General features: G+C 38.9%; 1 protein-coding gene across 1 annotated transcript in view; it reads left to right on the top strand.

The window, feature by feature from the left end:
* Window positions 1-21781, top strand: part of LOC119136723 (kelch domain-containing protein 8B-like) — a 66178-nt gene extending 44397 nt beyond the window's left edge. Inside the window, exons 6-7 of the mRNA XM_037275427.1 lie at window positions 13311-13412; window positions 16983-21781. Of these exons, the coding sequence (XP_037131322.1) occupies window positions 13311-13412; window positions 16983-17179 (299 nt within the window). The 3' untranslated portion in view covers window positions 17180-21781. The remainder of the gene's footprint in view (window positions 1-13310; window positions 13413-16982) is intronic.
* The last annotated feature ends 2314 nt before the right edge of the window (window positions 21782-24095 follow it).

Here is a 24095-nt window from a genome sequence, read left to right as displayed (position 1 = left end):
TTCTATAATGATTCACACTGTTGTCGTATTTTTAAAATGTGATCAAATCCAACGCACATCTCTGAAGCAGAGTGTGCCTGCACCATGATCAAATTCACCCAAATTGCATTACACCACCTCCAGCACAAAATAGACCTCCTTACAGCAGGCCCAATTTTTTTCTACTTTCAGCCACCAAATTGACAGGCGTGCCTGAGGAGGGTAAAAGAAAAGGCCCCCAGTCCACCTCAGCGCCCACTATGGTACAGCACGGTCTGATAAATCCCCAAACATTTTTTAGAACTCAACTGAGAGATGAGAAGCTTCTTTGAGTTTGTTGGGTATTTTCACTAATGTGTGAAATCATGTGAGATGCTTCTGTCCAAAATGATCGTTTTCATGGACTAGAATTTATGTATTTGCAGCGCTTTGCAGTGCAAGTCACTTTTTAATTGGCTTTGCAGAGGAGTCTTGATGCAACAAATTGACATTTTAATTGCTTACCTATTGTACAAATCTGTCATGAGAACACAAGCTACAATTGTATTATTTGCGCAGGACAGAATTTGCAATGATATCTTTGATCATTTAAGGTATTCTAGTTTTTGCTAACATAACAGAAAAGAAACTCTCACAGTCATCAAATACCAGCCTGGAGCCTAGAGCATATAAACCTAAATAAGAACACGATCTGCTCAGTGTTCATAATCCTATCCAAATGAAGGTAGATTAGGCATTAGTGAGTCAGAGCACATCAGAGGTGATAGTGATGCAGATAGGAAGGAAAGGTCTTTTCTGCATTAGATTTTGAAATTCTCCCAAGCATGACGGTTCTTCAAAAGACGTGTCGCAGGATTGCGAAGTAGAAGCTGTCTGTGTTTTAGACTCAGAGTTGCTTTGAGCACTTGCATCACCTTGACTCGAGTGTGCTTTTGATTGTCTGGTGGTGAGGATTTGATGCATCTTGTCATTAAGCAAGGCTAAGGGATGACAATCTTAGATATTGGACCCAAATTCCTCCATGGACTCTGGGGAACAGTCGTAATTAGGAATTTTACTTGCTTTTACTTACAAAAGCATTTTGTCAATCAATATTTATAGTAATAATATACCAGTAAATTATCAGTCAGAAATTTGCTTACTTGTAACTATAACATCTTCCTTATTATTTAATTTCTGTTTGTTGCTAATTAGCTGGGCTACATTAAAAAAAAGACAAAATTCATCACACTGCTCCTTTAACTAATCCTGTTCACATTCTATATACATACATGTCACATATAACTAAATTTAGTTCTAACAGCTCATTGTGCTATTCAAACAGACTGGCAACTGAAACCTAGTTGCCGGAATGCAAAAAGAGATACACTAACTTTTCAAGACATTGTCTTCTCTTTGCAACTGAGGAATGCTAAAGACCTCAATTTGGGTTTTGACTGTGTCATCTTTAGCCAAGCAAACTACTAGTTGAGCACAAACAGGAGCAGTGCACCCATTTTTTCCCTACATTAATTTCGGACAATATAATGTTATTTGCCCCATCCAATCCCAAAAATACAGCAAAGACCCCTTCAACATGTCTGGACACTTTTGTGCAATAACTATAAGATATTGTCTGAAAAGCTGAACACTGCCAACAACAATTTTTGTATTGTTTTGAGTATAATTCCAGTGATGGTGCATACAAATACACAAAAGAGCAAAGATAATAGAATCCAGGTTTGATATATCACATGCCATTTTATCTACTGTGCAGCAGAGGATAAAACCTCTTTGTGCTTTTAATGTCAATTAAACAACCCAGGAAGTTTGCCAGTTTGCAGACCGTGTCAACAGATTAAAAAGCTTTATTTCAATATTTGTTGAAACCCCACCTCCAATGTAACAATGATACTTCAAGTGATTATGTGCATGAATAACAAATGGAGGTAAATTTAGAACAGGCCTACACACATTATGATGTGTGGGCATATGTATCAAAATGTGTGCCTTTGTGCTTATCACGTAAACTCGTGAATTCTCTGCAGAAACATCAGTATCTGTGGGGGTTTTTTTCCCCCTGACTATACTGCATAGCTTGTTGATCTTATTTGTATACATTCATGGAGAATATGACGAACGCAAATAGCATTGTAACTAACAGATCAGAAATGTTACATAGTGTATTCTGTTGCATTATTAATCACTGGCTTTATCTTCAAGGCTCCTGACAGACTGGAAAGCTTGTGGCGAGGTTTCATCAGCTGTATATTGTTACCGCTGGGGACAATCTCAAGCAACTAGCTGACATCATAGCAATTCAAAAAAGAAGGATTTTCAGAGCTGAGCATGTGGGTGACAATGTTCGAAGGCTTATGAGAGAAAAAAGCCACCCGCATATACTGAGCTGAATTAGATGGAACTGGACAATTGAAAGCAAATTGCTGACCCTTGCACACCTACCAACCAGCCTCAAAAGGCATTTTTATCAGGAACCAAAGTTTTGAAGTGTCACCTTCATTGTTTATTGAAACACGAAGAATATTGCATGATTTTTCAAGATAAAAAGGGTTTGCCCTGGTTGTTGTCACGACATTTGACAATATAAAAATAGCAAATGGAGGGAAGAAAGGAAAGCTGGTGGCTTAAGATCAACATAGAATATGTTTTGGTAATGATAAAGGGGCATTTTTTTTCAATCTTGTCATCAGGTTTTAATGAGATGATCAAACATCCAGATATATTTGAGAGGCTGTGGGCAACAGTATTGCTATGGGTTGATCTTGCTTGTTACCCATAAATCCAATGTTTCTTTTGAATGGTCATGTCAATTAACTTGGCATTTTGATTGGCTGTAAACTCTTCTGCTGTTGCAATGCTATTCACCTTCTACCAAGTGCATTGCATGATGCGAATAGTTTGCTCCCATTGCCCTGTGTGGCCGGCTTTACTCGACAATAACTAAAATTACTGAAGACATTCTATTTACCTTCATTTAATATAATTGGGAAATTTGGATAAATATGCTAATAAGTATATTTTTAAATTTTTACTCATTAGAAGTCTATTTATTAAAAAAAACTATAAAACTGTAAATCTACGTAGTTATGGCAGGATTGTATGGCACATAACTATGATGTGTCACCTTTTGAGGTCCTCATTCGTAATGATGCAAAAGCAGTTAGAGCCTAGTACAGGGAAACAGTGAAGGAAAGCTGGAGCTCAATGAAATCTTTAAAGTATTTATTATGAACTAAAAGGCAAACAAAAGGATGCCGAAGCAGGATCAAAAATGGCAAAATTAATGGGTAGCACGGATGACAAAAGCAGGGGGAGACAAAGCCATAACAAGCAGAGTGAGAAGATAGGAAAACTAAACAAACTGAAATGGCGGTGGTATGAAAAACATAACACAGATAATGATGTTACACCCCCAACTTCCTTCAAGGATGTTGTCCAGACTTCTAAAAACAGCCATGGTGGGAGGTATTTGGTGGTAGGTACGAGGGAGAGAGTTGTACACACAGTAGTCATTCTAGAGGTCATCCAAGACAGAACAAGGCCCATAGGGACCAGTAAGTTGGGCGTGTGGGATGCTAGACACAATAGGGAAGGTGACCAAGATACTGAACACATGGAGCTCCTCCAGGCTGTTTAGGCGTACCGCCGTGGTGTGAAGCCCCATAGAGTTGTGAGGACCAGGCATAAGGTCTTGCCTGACAACATGAGACATACGACACATGGTTCAAGGCTCGCTGCACACCGTGCGCTGCTAGATAAATGTCCAATGGCATCCACAGGTTGTGCGCCGCCAGAAAGAGACAGATGGCAGCCACAGGACGTGCGTTACCGGAGAAGGTTCGGACTTTATGCAGTAATGCTTGATTTGGCTGGAAGATTTTTCCGTGTCATTTTTCTAAAAATCCTGGACATTTAGTGTAGTGCCCCAATATCCAGCCACTGTTACCAAGCCCGCAGAAATTCTAAATGGATAGGTTGTGCCGGGAAGTGCAACTGGAAATGAACTTTGCAAGAGACTCGCTGTGGCGGTGCCTGGTGGGATAAGCCGAAAGTGAAAATAGCAACAGCGACAGCCAAGTTTTTTTCTTTTTAAATACTCTCCCCCCTCCAGAATGACACTAACAATCACAAGTGTGGCATTTTCACATATTTCGAGCACTCAAAAAAACATTTGTTGTGCTCAACTTTCCCATGTGAATATTTCCTAAATTAAATAGTGAGGATTAACAAAATGTTCAGAGTCTATAAAAATCTGGTTATCTCTTATTTGTCATGCACCCTGCTGAGTATGAGGTTTAGAAATGGGATCGTGGTGTGATGTCTCTCCTTGTAGTTGGCTTACAGCGTTAAATCGCACTGGGATGTATTACTGTATTTTAGCTACCTTCTGTGTTTGCTTCTTAGTGTGTGTTTGGGGGATATTCAGACAGATGGTAAGTAAGTGAGCTTCATTGTTGCCTATCGAGAGTGTTGTGTGTCCATGTCACTGTAAAAGATGTGATTGCTCTCGCGTGAAGCGATCCCTAAGAATTTATGAGGAAAATAAAGCCATATCTTAGTAACGGCACATTCTTTCACACTTCCCTCTTCCTTATGGCGGTGATCTTATTGTATTAATATTTTTGCTGTTTAATCCTCAATCGGGTTCAATGTGCACTGCTTGAAAGGATAATAGCCTTCCGCCAACTAAGAAATCCTTTCTCACCATATACAGGAGCCCATACTTATGCATCAAAGCTGTAATAACTTATCTTTAATGCTGCCTGTTTGCACATTACACCGTATGGGTGTGCTTTGGTGGAGCCATACAAATATGGAAGCCATTGAAATGCAAATCCTTCAGTTCTGTATGCCATGTTTGAAACATCTTGTTGGTCTTTCTCTTTATACAAATAAAACCTTGCAAAAAAAAAGAAGACAGAAAAATAGACAGTCAGTGTGGTCTATAGTCGTGCAGGAAGTGTGAACCTATTTGGCTGAGGACATAACAGTTCTCTATTAACGTACAGTATATACAATATATGCAGCTGAAACAAAGCACTTCTCATATAGCAATGGGACGACCGCAAAGACAATGAATACAATACATTGAAAAAAATAAGATACAGTAACAGTTGAAAGTGAGTCGAAATCCAACACCCAGCCAAGTGTCTATATGAATGTAAACCCGACACTGCCTAATATTATGTTTGTGGAATACCAATTAAAAGTTAAAGTCCCAATGATCGTCACACACACATCTGGGTGTGGTGAAATTTGTCCTCTGCATTTAACCCATCCCCGTGTGATCTTGATCCATCCCCTGGGGGAGAGGGGACCAGTGAGCAGCAGCGGTGCCGCGCTCGGGAATCCTTTGGTGATCTAACCCCCCAATTCTAACCCTTAATGCTGAGTGCCAAGCAGGGAGGCAATGGGTCCCATTTTTATAGTCTTTGGTATGACCCGGCCGGGGTTTGAACCCACAACCTTCCAGTCTCGGGGTGGACACTCTACCACTAGGTCACTGAGCAAAATTCACCCCTTGTTCCAAGAATGATGCTGAAGACTCTAACCAGTTAACTTCAGTCATGTAAGGGCATGGTTTCAATTTCAAATAGACACTATTCAGTGTGCAATCCAGGTGACACTTTAACAACGTGAAAGCTTTTTTTTAAATTTAATTACTGAGGGGTGTTGATGCAACTGTTTTAAACACTGTAAACTCTTACCACTGGCGGATTTGCAGTATAAGCAGTATTACGATGTTAGTTAAAAAGTTGAGGCTGGTCTTATCACCCATGATGAACTAATAACCTTATTATAAGGGGAACCACAATGACATCAGGACAATGCTTGCATTACCAGACAGCTGCTAAATGGCATGCTATAGGTCAGTGAAGGAGGCTATGTAGCAAAAGGTCACCGCTTTGATGCCTCGGATGAAAAAGAAACAGTGGATGTGAGTCAGCAATCACAATTTAAGGTACCCAACAGTAAGTCAGAAGCAAAGTACGAAGTAGCAAAGTTTTGTGGTTAATATAGTATGATTTACTATGGGTGCAGATGAGGAAACATTATCTGGTGTGAAAGAACATTCCACTGTGATTATGGTCTTTAGTGGCGGCTACAGCCTTTCTTTCATTTCCCATTACCGAGCAGATTCATTTTAGCAGTGTCTGAAATGTAATCAAGGTGATTTGCATTTAAATGTGTTTCTGCAGGGTTGTCATCATGTTACAAATAGTGTGAAGAAGGAAACTTCAATGTTTACCAGCAAAACAAACATGTTTTTCCATGGTCAAGTTACTTTAGTATTGAATTAGCAAGTGATAGTAGGGTAAATTTGAACATTTTAAATTTGATTACCGGTGTGACAGATTTGTCTATTACCATTTTAGAATGAAACATCTTAAACAAATAATAATTGAAGTTGGATTAATTCAGTTATCTGAGCCACCTCACTTCAATAATAAACAATTAATAGATTGCCAATAGAACTAGCTGAGCCACAGCTGGCACGGGTCCTTCAACCCTCAGTTATTGGTGGCAATAACTTTCATTTGACAACAAGTGGCCTTGCATTGTTTGTCTAGAAACTTATAATAATTTAGTTTATTAACCCACAAACACTTCTGTAAACGACTGACGATACAGTATGTTGAGACTCTTTCACTTCAAAGCCTGATGAGATTGATGCGTAACGACAGGCTTTTTACACGGCTTGGACATGCTGTTGCATAAAGCTATAAATAGACCTGAGGGGACTGATGGGGGTGAAGATGATGATGAAGGATGATTTATTTATTTATTTATTTATTGCCTGTGTGTATGCTTTTCCATGTCTATACTAAGTCACCAGGGTGATGGCAGTTGACAGCCTTCCTTTGAAAGGATAGTAAGCGAAGACATAAATGTCCAAATAGAACAAATGAAATGACTGTGGTGTTCCACAAGTTCAGCAATGTCAATGAACTTTAATAAGTCTCTTCATCTAAAATGCGCAAGTCTGTCAGTGTAAAACGCACGCACGCACGCACACACACATCAAGCTTTAAGCAATCACAAAGATAGAAATGCACTCAAGTAACATGTAATACATACTACTTACTGTGCTGAAGGTAAAATGTGATCATGACGTTGAGTTATTGGCGCTTTGCTTTGAGTCTCAAAGGAGAAGCACAGAAATGAATAAATCATCTATTTTAGCATATCACAATTGTAAGAAAATACAACAAGAGCTTGACTTGACTGTAACATGTCATGTAGAGGAAAGTGTTTTATTTGACAGGTTGACCACTGCAGGCACATGAAGCCTTTTATTGAACAAGAAGTGATGTTTAAGAAGTATTAAAATTTGGAAGCACTCCATAGTAGCCTAGGAGTTATCCTAGCACCAGTCCTGCTATAAAAATAGCTTCCCAATGATGGGACATTGGGATTTCCTAGAAATGTTGATTAAGTGATCTTTTCAAAATGTAAACACTTGCAGAGATTTCTAGAAAAAAATCATATTGACATTTGTCTGTTTCCAACAATGTTAAACCATTGTAAGAAAATGTATTTCATTTTATTGTAAGAAATCAACATTTATGATTGATGTGATTTTTACAGTGGTAAATTCTTCCCTGCTAGCTAGGTGCTTAATATTATATTGCATGTACGAAAAATAGGTAATTATGCAAATTAATAAAAGTCAATATAACGTGTCATGGGAGTAATGAATCTTGCCCAACCCTTGACAGATTGACAATTCATTCATAATTAGCATCCACGTACACACGCCCACACATGCACATGCGCACAATAATATTGTGACATTATAAATCGAGCTTTATGATCCCAAATAAATGAAATTAATGAACTGAGTGCCAAAATGTTGGAAAGAATCTTTATTTTGTGTTCCAATCCATGGTAGCTTTCCCGGGGTTCCTCGAAGGTAGTCCAGGCTGTTGCTATGTGCTAAAAAGGGTTCTTTCATGCCTGTCAGCATTCATCCTCGCTGTTGTTCTTTTCACTGGAGCAAGCACTATGATTATGTGTCAAATTTATTTTTGCTGATGACACATTTTGTCTGTCATAATTACAGTACAATTCAGTAAGACAAGAGACTGCAAAGGTACTAAATACTGTGAGCAGTGTGATAGCCCCTCTACTGCTGTCAGACCTTCAGAAGTCTAAATCTGTTTACTCTCTGTGGATTGGCATATTTTCACCCTCCCTTGGATGTCTTGTTTTGTGAGTGTGTTTTGTTAGCTTTGACCTCCCAGATGAGCAGATCGGTCTCCTCTGTGCTGAAATGGGGCTACTCACACTTTCCGCTATCTCTAGACTCTCTCTGGAAGTCAGGTGCGCCCTATTTAAAGGGATGGGAAGAAGCCGCTTGATTGATTGGACACAGTTGGAGTCGGCTGTGTTGACGCCCACATGGCGCAGACAGCCTCTGTCTAGCTGTGCCCAACTGCGTCGGTCTACGAAAATTGCCAAAATGCTGTCTAGCCCCACCCCTTCCACATTTGAAAAATGGGAAAATATGCCCCCAAGTATTAAAAATTAACATTCTTTATCTCCAAATGTGCCACTCCCTGGGCAAGGAACCATATTTATATATAACAAGTAACTTACTTCAGTATACCACTATTCAGCAAAACCATGTCTTTTCTCTCTGTCAATCAAAGCGGTAAGTGGTGACAATGATCGCTTGACAGTGACATTGACAATGATGACGCAGGGGTGTCAAATTTTTGTCGCAGGCCACATCATAGTCAGTTTCCTTGGGAGTGCCATTATGACTGCAAACCCAAATAAATGTATGAACGTCTCATATTATATACACTATAGGCTACACAACAAACTGATGAATAACTAGTATTGAAATCAGAGACTAGCAAGAAATGTTCAAATTTTTAAAAAAGATGAATGGTAATCAAAATTGCTCGAAACATCTCCATTTTTCAAAAAGTGAAGACAATCTGCAATTTTAGTATTGACACAAAGTCGATGCACAATTTGCCTTTGTAGGACAAATATACGTAATTACACTGCGGGCCATACATGGCCCGCCGGCCAGAGTTTGACACCACGGTTCTTTTGTATTACAAAAACTAACTTGTGCCTCGTTAGGAATTAGTCTGCAGAGTGAATATTTATTCAGCTGAGTATCTTTTTCTTCATTAGACTATAAAAGGCACATTATCTTTGGCTACCAGCCATCACTCACCCTGCGGTAGAGGAGGATGCAGTGCAATCACTCTTCAGTTATGGGAGCAGCATACTATGCGACAAAACCACATAGCCTGTGCACAGTGACGAATTAAACATGACTCAAACGTCTAAGTGAAAGAGAGACTTCATTGACTGAGAGCAGTTAATGTTTCCTTTAGATTGTTCAGAATTTCTATTCTGTGTAGTATATGCCTTGAGATAGGTGAATTCATAAAAAGACTTCGAAATCAGCTCGGAGTGCTGAATTCACACCGGTGTCTAGTTTCCTTCTTAAACAGGATGCAGAAGAAATAATCCTTGGTTTTGAGAGAAAATAAAGGTTTGGGTAAAACCGTTTTAAGATAGAGTTTGGATATAATTTGATAATAATTTCCCACTGCACGTTAGCCAGGAATCAAAGAACTTTACAAGATGAGCTGATGTTAAAGCAAATAGAGAATGACTGTATGTTTGCGTAACCCTCAACTTTGGTTCTTTCTGAACTTGGGTTTTCAGTCATCTCCCTTGGCAAGCTCGTGCTTCTAAGCAAGAATCTGGGGGCTGGAATTACTTACACTTTATTGCAGTCGGCTCATGCATTTGAATGAGGATTAGCTTGGAGGCTCCCGCGTCATATTAAGAAGAAAACCATTCATGGGATTCAACTGTAATGTGTTTGTAGTTCAGGGTTTGTGCTATGCTTATGACAGTGGGACAGAATAATGGCAACTTGCACTTGTCAAGCTAGCCTCAAGACAAATCCGCCAAATGACCAAATGGAACCATTAGCAGACTGGTACAGCCTGCAGTTGATGCACCCCACTGTTCTTGAACATCCCTCACGGCCCTGCTGAGGTGCAGTAATTGCTGTGTCAAGGATCGTCTGCTAAACGCACATCTTTCGACAAATGCAGCCAGACTCTCTGTCCTCACTGAGGAGCACACGAGCTGCCCAGCCACTCAGGTTAAAATACAGACTGCCCATCCTCCAGGAATACTTTCTCAATCTTCATAAGAAGTGCAAATTAGTGAATTGATCACAGGTTAATCAATAGCAGAAGGCTATTAATCTCACCCACATTGCAGCACTTGTCTAAAGCTGTGCATGTAATTAGTTACTAAATTTTTGCCAAATAATTCAATTATTATTATAATATCACAACTTTATTGTTGGAAAGTGTCACATTTTTCTATTTTGATTAACACTATTTTTTCCATTATTATTATTATTATTATTATTATTATTAGTGTTTCAATTCGTAATCTCCAGAGGAAAGAGCTTTGAGATTTTCATCTTCGTGTTAGCAAAATGTTACGTGTTCAAATTTCCCTTCAATTCATGAGGGATTCCAAAGAGATAGTCCTCTAACAATTTGGGGCTGATACTAATTAGGCTGCTGAGGTGGAGGTTGGATATCTAATGCAGCACCCAATTTTTTTTTTTTTATGATGGAGAGGTTTCACCTAAAGCAACAGATTGACAGACCAGCACATAAACAAATATGAACATATTATTACCAATATAATTTGCCATTATGCAGAAAGTAGCTGTAATAGTTAGTGTAGCTGTTGGGAGCTCTGCACTAGCTTTAATGAGACAGACCCATCTTGAGTTAATGGGACACAACAACACCAGAATTGTGTTTGCGGTGGTAGTTATGTCAATACTATACTCCATCATTTATTTTTGTTTGCGATCATTGCAAAAATCAGGTTTCACAAAAATTTGACGTAGGAAATTGAACCAAGTATAGTATTCGGTGCTGACTGACAATTTTCATTGCTTCATTTGCAACATACTTGTCTGTGACCACTACTGTATCCTGTTAGCGTGCTGACTGGTTTGTCATGCGTGGAGAGGGACAGGCGTGTGTCGCTGGTTTTGAAAAGAAACCTTCTTTCAAGTGATCAATTAAAAAAAATTGTTCAGTCTCTCAGTGGGGCCTGGCAGACAGGCTTTTAAATAAAAGAAGACCCTTTTTTCATGACCGCAGCGTGACTAAGCAACACTTTGGATCAAGTGCACCACTCAAATCCGTGCAACACTCCAAATGTACCTTGTACATTAACAGCAACAATAACTATTATATTCATCTGCATTCCCGTCGGGGATTCAACCTGCTGTCTGACTGCCTGTTGTCTGTTGCAAGTGCCGGTAAAACAAAATTGTACACATACTATAATACAAAGTGCCGCACATGTCATTCAACTTTAGTAGAGTAAAATAAATCCTTTCAAAAGTGAGCACACTCAGAGGTGACTCCAACACTAATTAATAATTGCCCAAAGGGATCCATGCTCCAGCTCACCCGTGACCCTGAATAGGATAAGCCGTAGAAAACACATGGACTGATAAAATCTATGCAAGGAGGGGATTAGTGTTATTATTTGCTTGCTTTTAGGCAAGAAGTGCTCTTGAATAGGTTTATTGCATACATGAACCTCTTTGGGATTTTGCCCAGGGGAATGGTAGCCATCGGGAAGTTTGGGAAAACTCTCGTACAGCCGGTCCATTTCATTCCTAGGTGGGCGTACATTGAGCCAAGGGCTGCAGCGAAGAGCACAAGGTTGTCTAGCTGCACCTAACCAGGATAGTCGTGTGTTGCACCGCCGAATTATGTATAGAGAAGTCTCCATAACCTTAAATGCTAACAAACATCATATTAACTTCACAAGACAGAAAGTAAGCTGGCTCTGAGAAATGTCAGCAACGTTGGCGCACATGTCTCATTTGATGACATACTAAATTAATCTGAGTGGGCTTCTGGCCTCTGAACACAAGCAGGGAGTGGAGCCGTTTCTGGATGCATTTTTGCACAAGCTGCTGTCATTGTCTCTCATATCCATGTCTTCCTTGCATTTGTCTTTTTGTCTGCGTGATTTGACATTGAGCATACAGTGTGTGGACATCTCAGCTGTAGCTGACTACAGTATCTGCTGATTTGTGTGTCCTTCTGTTTCGATCTCTTATGTCTTTTTGAGTGTGTGTCTTATTGAACTTAGTGAAAGCAGCAGAGTGCTGCTGTCTAGAATGGCAAAACAGGATGAAGGAGAGGATTGATTCAGAGCTTTAAATAAACATGCTTTCCTCCAGCTGAGTCCACCAGACAGAGATCGTGAATTTAACCTGCCTTTAGCTGAAGGAACCCTGTCGAGTTCTTACAGAGTAGATATAGAAATTGAAAATACCCCTGTAAAAAAAAAATATATATATACCATATGTAAAAAAAAATACTGTGATGTGTAACCTGCACATATAAGAGACAAATTGACTTATGCTTGTAATAGAAGTCACTAATGTGGTTATGACGTTTTTGTAAACATGCAAAGGTATTGTTTTCATGTCAAGCACACCTATACCTTTTTACATTGGGGCCAAAGTTCTAGCTTTGGTTTTGTTAAACCACAATACATAGTGTACACACTGTCGACAACTTGCAAAACATTGCTTTAGTAATAATACGCACAACTTGTTTGTCAAGTAAAGAATAAATCTAGAAAGGTCCAGTAATAATCCAACGGCAAATTATGGCCATTTTCGTGTTTTTATTTATAGATGCTTGCCAGTGAGCAGTGATTGCTCCAGGCTCGAATACCTTTCTGAAAACATTACTCTCTGCTCCTCTTCTCATACATTTACATGTTATCTGACTTTCCTATTAGCTACGGCTGAATAGCTGATCTTTTGCTGGCAGAAACTGTGTCAGAGAACTCATAGCATGGCGTCGTCCTTCCTTCCTGACTGCAACTCTCCAGCTACATCCTCTTATCTGTTAACAGCATTTCCTCGCCATATACTATCCTGGGTAGCGAGGCATGGTAAATTTTCAAGAGCAGTCAGGAAATGTAAACAGGAAATTATCAGCCGTTTGCATGAGCAGAACTTGAATGGAAGAAAATCAGCTGTGCTAAAATATGTCTTGCTGTTGTTGTTGATGCTAAGGCAGTCATACCCCAGGGATTTTGTCTTGTGTTCAAAACTGGTGAGCATTTCATGGGAAGTCAGTATCCCCAGGCTCAAAATGAGCTCCACATATAAACAAACACAATTCTGTGAGAGCAGATATCAGTGATCTAATCTTTGAAATATGTTTGTTTGGTAAACGATGCCTCCGGACTAATCTCTTTGTCCTCTCTGTCACTTCTATCAGGTGTCTGGCTCAAACCCAGTCGAACGTCAAAGATGCGAGAGAAAAGGGCGGACTTTGTAGCAGGTTGTCTAGGTGGACGGATCATTGCTGCTGGTGGTCTAGGTCAGTACTTTTTGACCCTTGTTCTTATTCACGTGTGGTATTGGGTCGTGTACAGCCGTTACAGACTCATATTCCATGATTGGCTTTTTCTCGAAGGACACAAAAAAATTAAGTGACTTCAGAAAGCATTTTAACTGTCATGTCACCCCCAGAAAATAAAGTCCATTGTTGTATCTTAAAGCCCCTGTCCGAGTGAGGGGAGAACAATTGTGAGTGTTTTCGAAGGCAGCAAATGTTGCTCTCTTAGCAGGGTTTGTCAGGGTTTGTTTAAGGTTGCAAATATTTGCCAAATGATCAAAGTAAATAATATTAATCACCAGTCAGTAAAATAAAACAAACAGGTAACTGATCACTGATGACTATGAAATCCTTTTAAACAATTTGTTCATTTAGTGTATAGTTGAGTCCCACTATTTGCAAGGGATTAAGCCACAAATAGCCAAAATTCACATATAATTGACACCCATTGGTTTGATTTGATTTGATATGTCTTTATTTCGAACATATTTAAAACAAAACAGGAGGAAAAGTAAATAAACAAATATAATACAATAAATAACATTTTAAAGTGACATATTTAAGTCACAAAAAACAAGAAACCATTTAAATATGTTGGGGAAAAAATTAAAAATGAAAGCCTAAAACCTCTCCCCAAATCACTGATAAATATTTAATACACAGAAAGCGTGATGTGTGTGGGGATGACCTGACACACACACACACACACACACACACAAATATTTTAAAATTTTGGAATATTAAATAAATATGAATTTATGTAAAACATGACTGCACATTTTGAGAAATCTTGGATTAACTATGGCACCAAAGAACATTCTTGCAATGAACAAAATTGTGTTTGCTGTAATGTCGGATTTTGTGGCTCTGATCAATGGCATCATTAACAGATCTGCAACGGATGACCGCTTTTTTCTGAAGAGCAAAATATCTGCCGATCCGATCCAGCAAACCACATCTGTGTCAAGTCCCATTACTGTGGTGTCTTGAGGCAAAAAAAAATCTTCACAACACACATGACCAGGAGAATTACAAGACATCAATATCATAGCTTGGACTTGATAAATTGAGTGGTCCATGCAGTAAAGCTATTATGTGCTATTTATAATGACAAGTGGCATTACCTGAATGGGGCAAAACATTTTGTAATTTCATTCGGTCTATCTCTGATTATGCATGTTGCAAAGAATTGTTGCGGACTTTATGTTACCACAAAATCGTACATTAGACAGTCAATGATATTTTACTATGATGATAATAATGAACCATGTGACAATACCTTCCCTCAGCCAGTATCTTCCTCGCTGTACACTTCATGACAAATACACAGGAAATATTTTAGGAAATTTACACTCTCATTTATCGACTTCCCCCGCCGACCCATTCTAAATTGACATGTATTTTCCATCAATTTTCATTTTCTCCTTGACCGACCAAAATTTGTTCAAGTAAATACAGCGTGAGCAATCGTTCAATTAATCAGGGGCGAGCTTTTTTCCTCTCAATGACATGCTTATTAAGCAGACATTGACGTGTTGTTGTGCAGGCCAAAGTAACATTACTCATGCGAACTGTTACTAGATTGAATTTAAATGCCATTTTCTCTTTGTAGCGCAAATACACGCATATACAAACACCTCACATTTCTCTTTTCAAGATGATGTGATCGTTTGCTTGGAAATTATTAATCATTAGAAATACAAGTGCCCCTAAATCAGGGCTCTAGACTAACATTTTTTTTTACGAGAAGCACAGTAGCCCCTAACTTCAATTAATAAGAAGACTGAAAAAAAAGTAGGGTCTTGAAAATTAAATATTTACATTTTGCTCCATTTTCTTTGTATTACTGATAAATACTTTCCATTTACATTTTACTGTGCAAATTTCGACAACATAAACCCTAAGAATATCTCATACGCCTCAGATAGTTAAAAGTAAAGTTAACATTTAAACGAGCAGTGCAAGTATTATCTGCAAATTCTGCACACAGCGCATGTTTGTGCCAACAGAATTTGGCGTTAAACTGAATTTGTTCGCCTGACCAAGATGCAGGCAGCGTCTGCTCAGTTTCTCCCTCAGTGTCAACTCAAAGTCAACGATTGTCTGTCCACGTATGTGCTCTACAACTTTACTGGAAACCAGTCTGGCATTTGTCTCCTTTGGCACGTGAGATTAATTGCAGAAAAAGTTGGCACCAATTATCCTCTGAACTGTTGTTCCTCGGAGTTATGCAGGGTCCGACATATAAGCCTTTTTGTGTGATAGTCATGATAAATTACCTTTGACATTTTAGTGGTTATTTCATAGTATCGTGATTGTGTGCAACTGGCATTCATGGCAATGACTGTACGAATCTCACTGAAATCAAGGCATTGCATTTGCAAGCATTAATATTAATGCTTCAAAAAAACCAAGTCAGTTACAAACGTATTAAAATATTTATAAAAAAACTAACATTTCCAGCATGCAGTTTCCAACGATCACTTGCAATTTCTTCTCTGTAGCGGACCAAGTCCTTAGAGAACAAGATACCAAAACACTCAAGCTCCAGTCCGGAGCTTTAGAAGTGTGCTTCAGATAAAAAATCTGACTAACGTAATAGATAAGAAAAGAACATGATTTGAGACAAGAGACCTTGGAGAGGAAAGAACCAGAATATGAGTGGGGCTGACGCAGATCAGAGGAGAGTCAGTAGAAATTACTGCATTGACAGAAGAACAGACTTGTGTGGTTAAAAAAAATAAACTGATAAAAAGGTCTGAGAAGAAAAGAATAAGATGAATGAAATCAAAAAGATTTAAAAATGAACTTGAGAAATAACAAAGGAAGAGCCATATGAGGGATGGCATTAACAGAAGAAAAAAGGAGCAGCTGGAGAATCGACATGACATCTGTGGGCCGAAAAATCAAAGCAATGACGGGAAGCCTTTGAGCAACAGGAACAGCAAGTGCCAATGTGTGTGTGTGTTTTCAAGAAGAGAATGGGGAAAAAAAGTAGTCCAAGCTCAAGCCTTCCCATCACAGCAAACCTCATCCTGTGATGCGGGTCTCCATGGAAACGGAAACGACATGATTCCACGTGATGTATAATGACAACTCTGCACCTGAGCTTAAAGGGGGGCAAGAAGGGAAGAAAGCAAGAAGTGATTGGAAAAAGCCAAAAATGTCAGCAGACTTTGAAAATGTGGTCATGCGTCATCTTTACATGTTTTTGTGCTTTAATTGAAGTGAGTACATCATGGATTAGGCTTGCAAATGGGCCATCAAGTAATGAAAATGTAATGACTATTGTTCCACATTACATTTGCAATTAAATTTGTTCCGCTGTTAGAAAGGTGAGTCTAATGTAATGGAGTGTAACCACATATTCCCCATTGTACTAAATTGCATCTGTGTCTTCTTTTCTTATTGTTTTCATTTTAAATTAGTCGAGACCTTTGGGGCTGCCTGGTTACCACTTTTATTTGGTTTTATAGCATCTATGTACATATGCATATTGTTGACTAGTGTCTTCTCATTGCTTTGTCTTAATTGTGGCATATGTCTTTGCAGGCAACGAGCCAACACCGTTGGGCTCAGTCGAGAGCTACAATCCGATCAAGCGACGCTGGGAGTATGTGGCGCCCATGCCCACCGCACGCTGCTCGTCTGCTCTCCTGCAGACCGCTGGCATGCTCTTTGTGATCGGTGGGGTGGCGCAGGGACCGAGCAATGCCGTGGAAGCCCTCTGCTTGCAGGAAACCGTGTGACTCGTGCGCCGAGGGCACAACGCTCACAACGGAGCAGGTCCACAATGGCCTTGATATGTTCTCAAATCTTGCGTGGAAAAGGCCTAAATGCATGGCTTGGATATGGAGGCTATCATGCTCACATACGTTTCAACCTTCAATGTGCGACTGATGGATTCCTCTGGATGCTGCACATATTCAGCAAGCATTTTGAAAAGAAAAAAAGGCATCCGGGGACATTTGCTGACAGAGCTGGACGAATAAATACAAGGACAGCTTAGATTGCTGTGACTGATAAGGAGAGGGAACTGACGGCTTGTGTCCCTTGCAGATGTCAAGGAAAGATGGAAGAAAAAGAGCAAAAAATAGACACACACACACATACGACAGTATCCGAAGACTTCACATGCCTTTGAACTATTGAACATTTTTTGAGAATAAAAGCAGGGTACTTTTCTGAATATTAAAGGAACATAGGGCCATATCTGTGTTGCGCTCCCCTGCTGCTGCATCAGCAAGCTGAAATTTTTCTATGATTTTTTTTTTTTCTTTTTTCTAGTCGTAATATGCTTATGGGCCACTTTGTTTTTGTTCTTGAGTGTTGTTACAGCGTTAAGAGTTGCTGTTGCTGGTGACTTTCACTATCTCATCAAGATGAGTGAGTGACTCCTTGTAGGCAGTGACAGTGGTGTCATGTTGATTACCATTGAGCAAGGCAGGTAATTGTGACTCCTATAGTATTTGGACTGATGCTTTATTCACTGGGTAACTTAAGCCTGAGTTTAAATGGACACCACATGGCTCACTAATAAAAAAAAAAAAATTCATATGTCATTATTATAAATGATTTAATAAATATCCTCTAATACACAACTCTGGTTAAGGTATACCCTCCTTACTCACCTTTGTTGGATTTGAAATAAACTAGACTTAATGCTCAATAACAATGGTAAATGGTGTGCATTTTTAAAATAATTGAGGATATTGACTTGTATGACGCATATACTTTCTCTTTTCGCAGGCATACATTGATAATTGATAGGCACTAGATTAATGTTCGCCATCCTTAATTTTGCCAAGGCACCTAATTTACATTTTGGTACACCATTAAATACCCCCCCCCCCCCCCCCAAATAAAAATTAATACTGAAATAATGCTGATCTCATCTTAATTTACTCACAAAATGATTTACTCTATGGGAATTTTGAGGCTGTTTAATTAAACACTAAGCTTGTACGAAGAAGCCATGACTAATTCTGTTGTATGAAAGGCAACAGGTGGACACACAGGTTCATTGTACCTTTAGCCATCTAATGGAAGAAGAGCATTGTTTTCTTCTGCCTGTCTATGTCGCTAACATTGAAAGTTGAACAAAAATATCCTTTGAAGTGATAAATAATAATTTTCAGCCAAATTAGGTCAAATTGCTCAATTTTCTCCTGGCACACAGCATCCTGGTTAGCAATCACCACACTACATGTCTATCCGTAATGGCTGAAAATTCAGTGCCATTGACCAACAATGTAAAAGAAACACGACTAAAATTACTGAACATGTTTTAATCAAAGTCCTGGAATAGTTCTTCGCGCGTTGGACTTGAAAATGAAAAGAAAGTTAACATTTCTGTTGACTAGTTGTGAGTTATTTATGTAGTAGTATTTTTCTATCAAATTTAAATGTAATTTAAATGTAATTGATTATTGGTTGGGTTGAAAGTGTATGTGCTTGGCGTTAAGAGTATACGATTTAAAGTACTTCAAATTTGAAATAATAAAAAAAATAATGTAATTTAAAATACTGAATATACGCTTCTGTCTGCCATACAAAAAAAAACATTTCTGAGCAAAAATCTTTTTGAGATTTTCTGCTGCCAGACATGACTGCATTCAACCATGTCAAAGATCCATCCACATCCACTGCCACATCATCTGTTGTTGACCACAGTCACTGTGCTTCTTTAATCTCCAGCCATGAGCAGCAAAGTGATTTATCAACACTGACGTTATCCGTCGCACTGTAGTAGGCTTTGTTGTTGGGTCGTTGTTTATACACACTCAATCATAGCTACTGCATCCAATCCGCTCCTCAGCCGGCATTACCGACGTTTGTTGCATTTCCCCCACCCGCAGTCTCAGTTTAATGAATGACAGCAACACAGTGTATTTATTACCTCAGCTTGATATCAAGCACATTTCAGATTCAACAGATAAATCATCTCAAGGTAATGTGAGCCAGACAGCTTTTGGAAGCATTAAATTGACTTGAAAGTACCGAGCAAAACACTTGTTGCCATATCATTGTTTGTTGGGTGGACTATAGGCCGGTCCACTCATCTTAGCTTGTTCCCAATAACACCAGCCCAGATTTGTTTTGGCCACTTTCTTGGTATACGAAATTGTTTCTTTCACCCATTCGTAATATTTGGGTGAAGCTAAGCAATTCTGTTTGCTCCGATGAGTTGAATTTTAAACGCCATTGACAACTTGAAGTCTTGGCACAATTGGTTGATGCACAGCGGCCCACTCTTCTGGGCAAACAGCCTCTTGTGCCTGTAAATTCTTGAACTGTTCTGCATGAAGAGCACTTTTGTGGTTTCTCCAAAATGACATTTAGATTTAAGGAACCTGAGACAGCTCCAGGATAGATTCAGAGCCAATGAATTGTCAACTTGGCCTTGCGTTTTGGCTCGATATCTTGCTGAAGACCTCAACTACAGCTTTTGGCTAATGAATACAGACTAATCTCATCATGTATTTTCTTATGTATCTTATGAGTGCAAATTGACAGCTAGTATTTTCTGACTGGCTACCATCTTGCCATCACTATGGACCCTGTATGTTTGCAACTCAAACATCCTCAAAACCAAGTGCTCCACTGCAGTGTTTCACAGTTGGAATGTGTGTACTTAAGCCATGCTGGCGCCTCTCCAAATGTACAGTTTATGGTTGTGGATTTAAAGCTCCATTTTGATGTAACAACTTCAGATGTTTTATTTTGGTGCTGTTCTGTCTCCAGGCTTTCTTGTGGCACTGTTGTAATAATTGCTTTTGTCTGGTGACCCGACCATGTAGTCTATTTTTCTTCAACGGCCTCCTTATTGTTCACCTTGAGACAGAAAGTCCTGCATCTCACAAGTTATCTGTGGCATTTCTTTGTGCTCTGAAAGATTTTTGTAAAGTTTTGACTGTGGCTTATTTCCACTTGAAGTTCTTTTTATATAAAGTAGAACGTTTTCATGTTTTATAAAGTTCAACAACCTCCTGCAGATGCTTTGATTATTGCTTTCCCCATGGCTACAAACACAGAAGTGGATGAAAAATAGAAAGTTCTTTTAAAAACCCAGAAAGTCACACAAACATTTTTCTGACATCATGATTTTACCCTTCACTCTTTACTCCTTTAGTAGATGTGTTATTAAACTCACCTTTTGATATTTACACACATGAAAAAATACTCGGAAATAAAATCAGAAATGCTTAAGCGCAAATGGACAAAATTGACTACTTGTTGCTGTATCAGGAGAAAAGCAAAAACAAACTTTCAATATCATTTTCACTGAAGAACCACCAACACCTAATCCAAATGAAAAAAAAAACATCACAGAATGTCTATGAATTAAACTTAACAAGGTAAATAAATCTAGAATAAAATCAGACTGGTTGCGAACCACCAACACCTCATGCAAATGAAAAAAAACATCACAGAATGTCAATGAATTAAACTTAACAAGGTCAATAAATGTAGAATAAAATCAGACTGGGTGTTCAGATGACAAGAATATACATCAGATGTTTGGACCAGCTGACCACTCAATGACAGATCTGATGCATCATTTTTACTTACTATTCCTTTGATGCATCAAAGTGACTCATGTAATTCAAACTAGAGAAGTCTCTCTGATCATAGGATAGTAAATTCAAACATAGTCAGTCATGAATACACAGGAGAGGGAAAGAAACATGCTTCAGATGAGTGAAATAGGCACAGGACCAGAAACGCACGCACTCGCACACATACTTGCTTTTCCTGGCTGTTGCAGTTTAAATTGCTGGTCTGCATCCAGACGGATCTTATCTTTTTTGAGGAAGCACATGAGGTTGGTGCCAGTAGACAGTCGGTTATTTTTGGTGTTCACCATTTGATTATGTTGGGTGCAGGTCATACAGCACAGCGAGAGCACACGCACGCATGCATGCACGCACGCACACACACACTCACTGGATGCTCATGACAGAGCAAATCCATTTTCCGCTCAGTTATGATAGCACAGTTCTATCTAGGAACAACTCGAGGGGGAAAAAAAGGCTTATAAGCCATGAAGTAAAGCAATTTGGTTGTGTTTTTTACCCCAGTCTGATATTGCGGCGGACTGTTGTGTCATTCTGGCAAAGTAAAACTGGAAACTATTGCAGATTTAATACATTTTCTATATAGGTCTATGGTCGGATTTACAATGGTGAAACTGACGTGGGTGGTTGTGAAACTGAACCAATGTGTCAGTTTGCAAGCAAATTGGTGTCTGCACATTTCTGGCACAGTTCTGTAAAACATCCATTTGTTAGGTGAGCCATCTGGAGCGGTACAATGACATCGTCTAAATGCCTCTTGTGTTTTTCTCTGCTATAAAAAAAACCCTTGAAATAAATCGACGGCTTTACTCGGTTTCCCACCCCCAATTGCCCTCCCCCCTTTTTTTAACATCATCTCTGTCACTCCCTCATTGATCCATAGTTGCCCATGGATATGATTTTTGCTGTAGTTGCAGGTTAGTTTTTAATTGTATTAGAATTGTACTTGTACCACCTCTCACAGGCTGTTGGGGAATAAGAGCAGGATGAACCAGAGCAGGTACATGCTGTACCGTTTAAAACAGGCCATGAGCTAATGATGCACAAGTCTGCTTGAATGTGGATGTAAAGGCATTCTTGTTGAAAGCAAAAATATATTACCAATCTAATTCCCATGGCAGCAGGTATTCAGGATATGGTTTGAGCTCATTTATTTCACCAATTTTCCAACTTTGTGTGTTTCTTAAGACTTTTCCAAAGAGGGTTAGAGTTAGTTAGTTAGGTAGGTAGGTAGGTAGGTAGGTAGGTAGGTAGGTAGGTAGGTAGGTAGGAGAAAGCATTTATTATGTTTGTGCAGATGTGTCATATTTCTCACTATGGGGACTTAACTTACTAAACAAAACATGACTATTTATTAACAAGTTCTCAAATCATTACTACCTGAAGGACCGAAGTGGGATCTTATTTATTGATTTATTTATTTGTAACATACATTTGCCATAGGTCAGCTGTCTTTTGTTACATTTCTTGAGCATTAGTAACTTTACTGCCACTTATAGGACAGTCGTGTAATTGTTTATAATTAGAATGCTCGAATTTAAAAAAAAGCCTTGCAAATTTGCCATTCCATGGTGTTGTAGACGATCCTTACACATATGTAGATAAAAAGAGGCTTCAAAATTATGAAAATTCAACCTTTCTATCTGCTCTCAAAGGCTGTGCCCCTGTCTGCTGAATGTGCTAAAACACCAAGACTCTGCTCATCTGTCAAATGTTAAACCTATAGTGGATAGGAGTGCTACCTTGAAAATGATGGTAGCACAATGTAAAATCACATTGGAAGCATCACCTTCAAAGCTGAATAGATACTGTGTACTATAGCCTAATCATGAAATAAGCACACAAACCAACCTACACTTGTTAGTGGGAACATCGAATGACTTCTGACCGGGTGTCCGATTCTGTCACTGGGCAGTTCAAGTTCTGACATAGGTGGGTAGGAGCAACTCATGCCAGATGCCCAACTGTGTCACTCGGTGGCGAGTTAGCCACTAAAAAACAGGAACAAAGAAATGCTCAAATATAGTTTATCACTATGGGCTCTATTTCTTTGTATAAACCCTGCGCAACGTGTGTTATAACTGCACAGAGACAGGTTAGAATTGATGATCAAGGGTGGGTTGCGCCGCTGTGGGAGTAATAATGAATTCCTTTAAATGCGCCTACGAGAGTCACATCACAGATGCACGTGTTTGGGAATGTTGGAAGAAGTAGAGAACCTGAAGAAAACCCATCCAAGCACGAGGAGAACACAAACGCCACACAAGATAGTCGGAGACGTGATTTCCGCCCCTAAACTGGGAGCTTGTTTTGGTGTGCCGTGGATGTCCAAAATAAAACTCAGGCACTCAGGACTAAACAATGTGGGGTGACAAATGCGGATGGAAGATGCTGATGCAGATATGCTATATCCATACAAGTTGTCGTGAGTAATTTATCAAATGCAAATGCTTTTTTTTTTTTTTTTTTTTTTTTTTTTTTTAAAAATCACACACTGATATCATGCTCTCATTGAGCTGTTTTAGGGAGACTTTAAGACAGAAATGAGTGACAATAGCGTCCCTTCACGCAGATGCCATTGGGTGTCTTTTTTCCTCTTTGAAAAATGTCCCGTCAAAGTAATGATGATAATAATAATAATAATGATAATTCAATGTGTTTGTGGTTTTAGTATGGGAGTTATTGGAGATTGTATGTAATGTTTTTATATACAATATATATAAATTATGGATACTTTGTGTTGTGCATTGAGATTGTTAGATGACACCCATGCCTTGGTGTTGTTTTGTTGAGTTCCTGCTTTCACAAGGGTTTCTCACCAGTAGCTCCAGTTGATTTTCAGTGTGGATGACATCAAACAGAAGTGAGCAAGCTGTGGCCTGCAGGCCACTCTGCCCTAAGCATTTAAATTTTCAAGGGCCCTGATATATTGCTTCAATTTAAATTTTATTTCTACAATCTATATTTATATTTTATCCAATTATCAAATGATTTGGTTAATCTACTTATGTAAATAATAAATTATGACATGAATTTACCAATTTGTTAATCTTTTTATTTCTAGTTTACATACATTTTACATATACTA

The sequence above is a fragment of the Syngnathus acus genome, chromosome 2 (genome assembly GCF_901709675.1).
Source record: "Syngnathus acus chromosome 2, fSynAcu1.2, whole genome shotgun sequence".
Taxonomy (NCBI): domain Eukaryota; kingdom Metazoa; phylum Chordata; class Actinopteri; order Syngnathiformes; family Syngnathidae; genus Syngnathus; species Syngnathus acus.
This window is presented reverse-complemented; position numbering and strand designations above follow the sequence as displayed.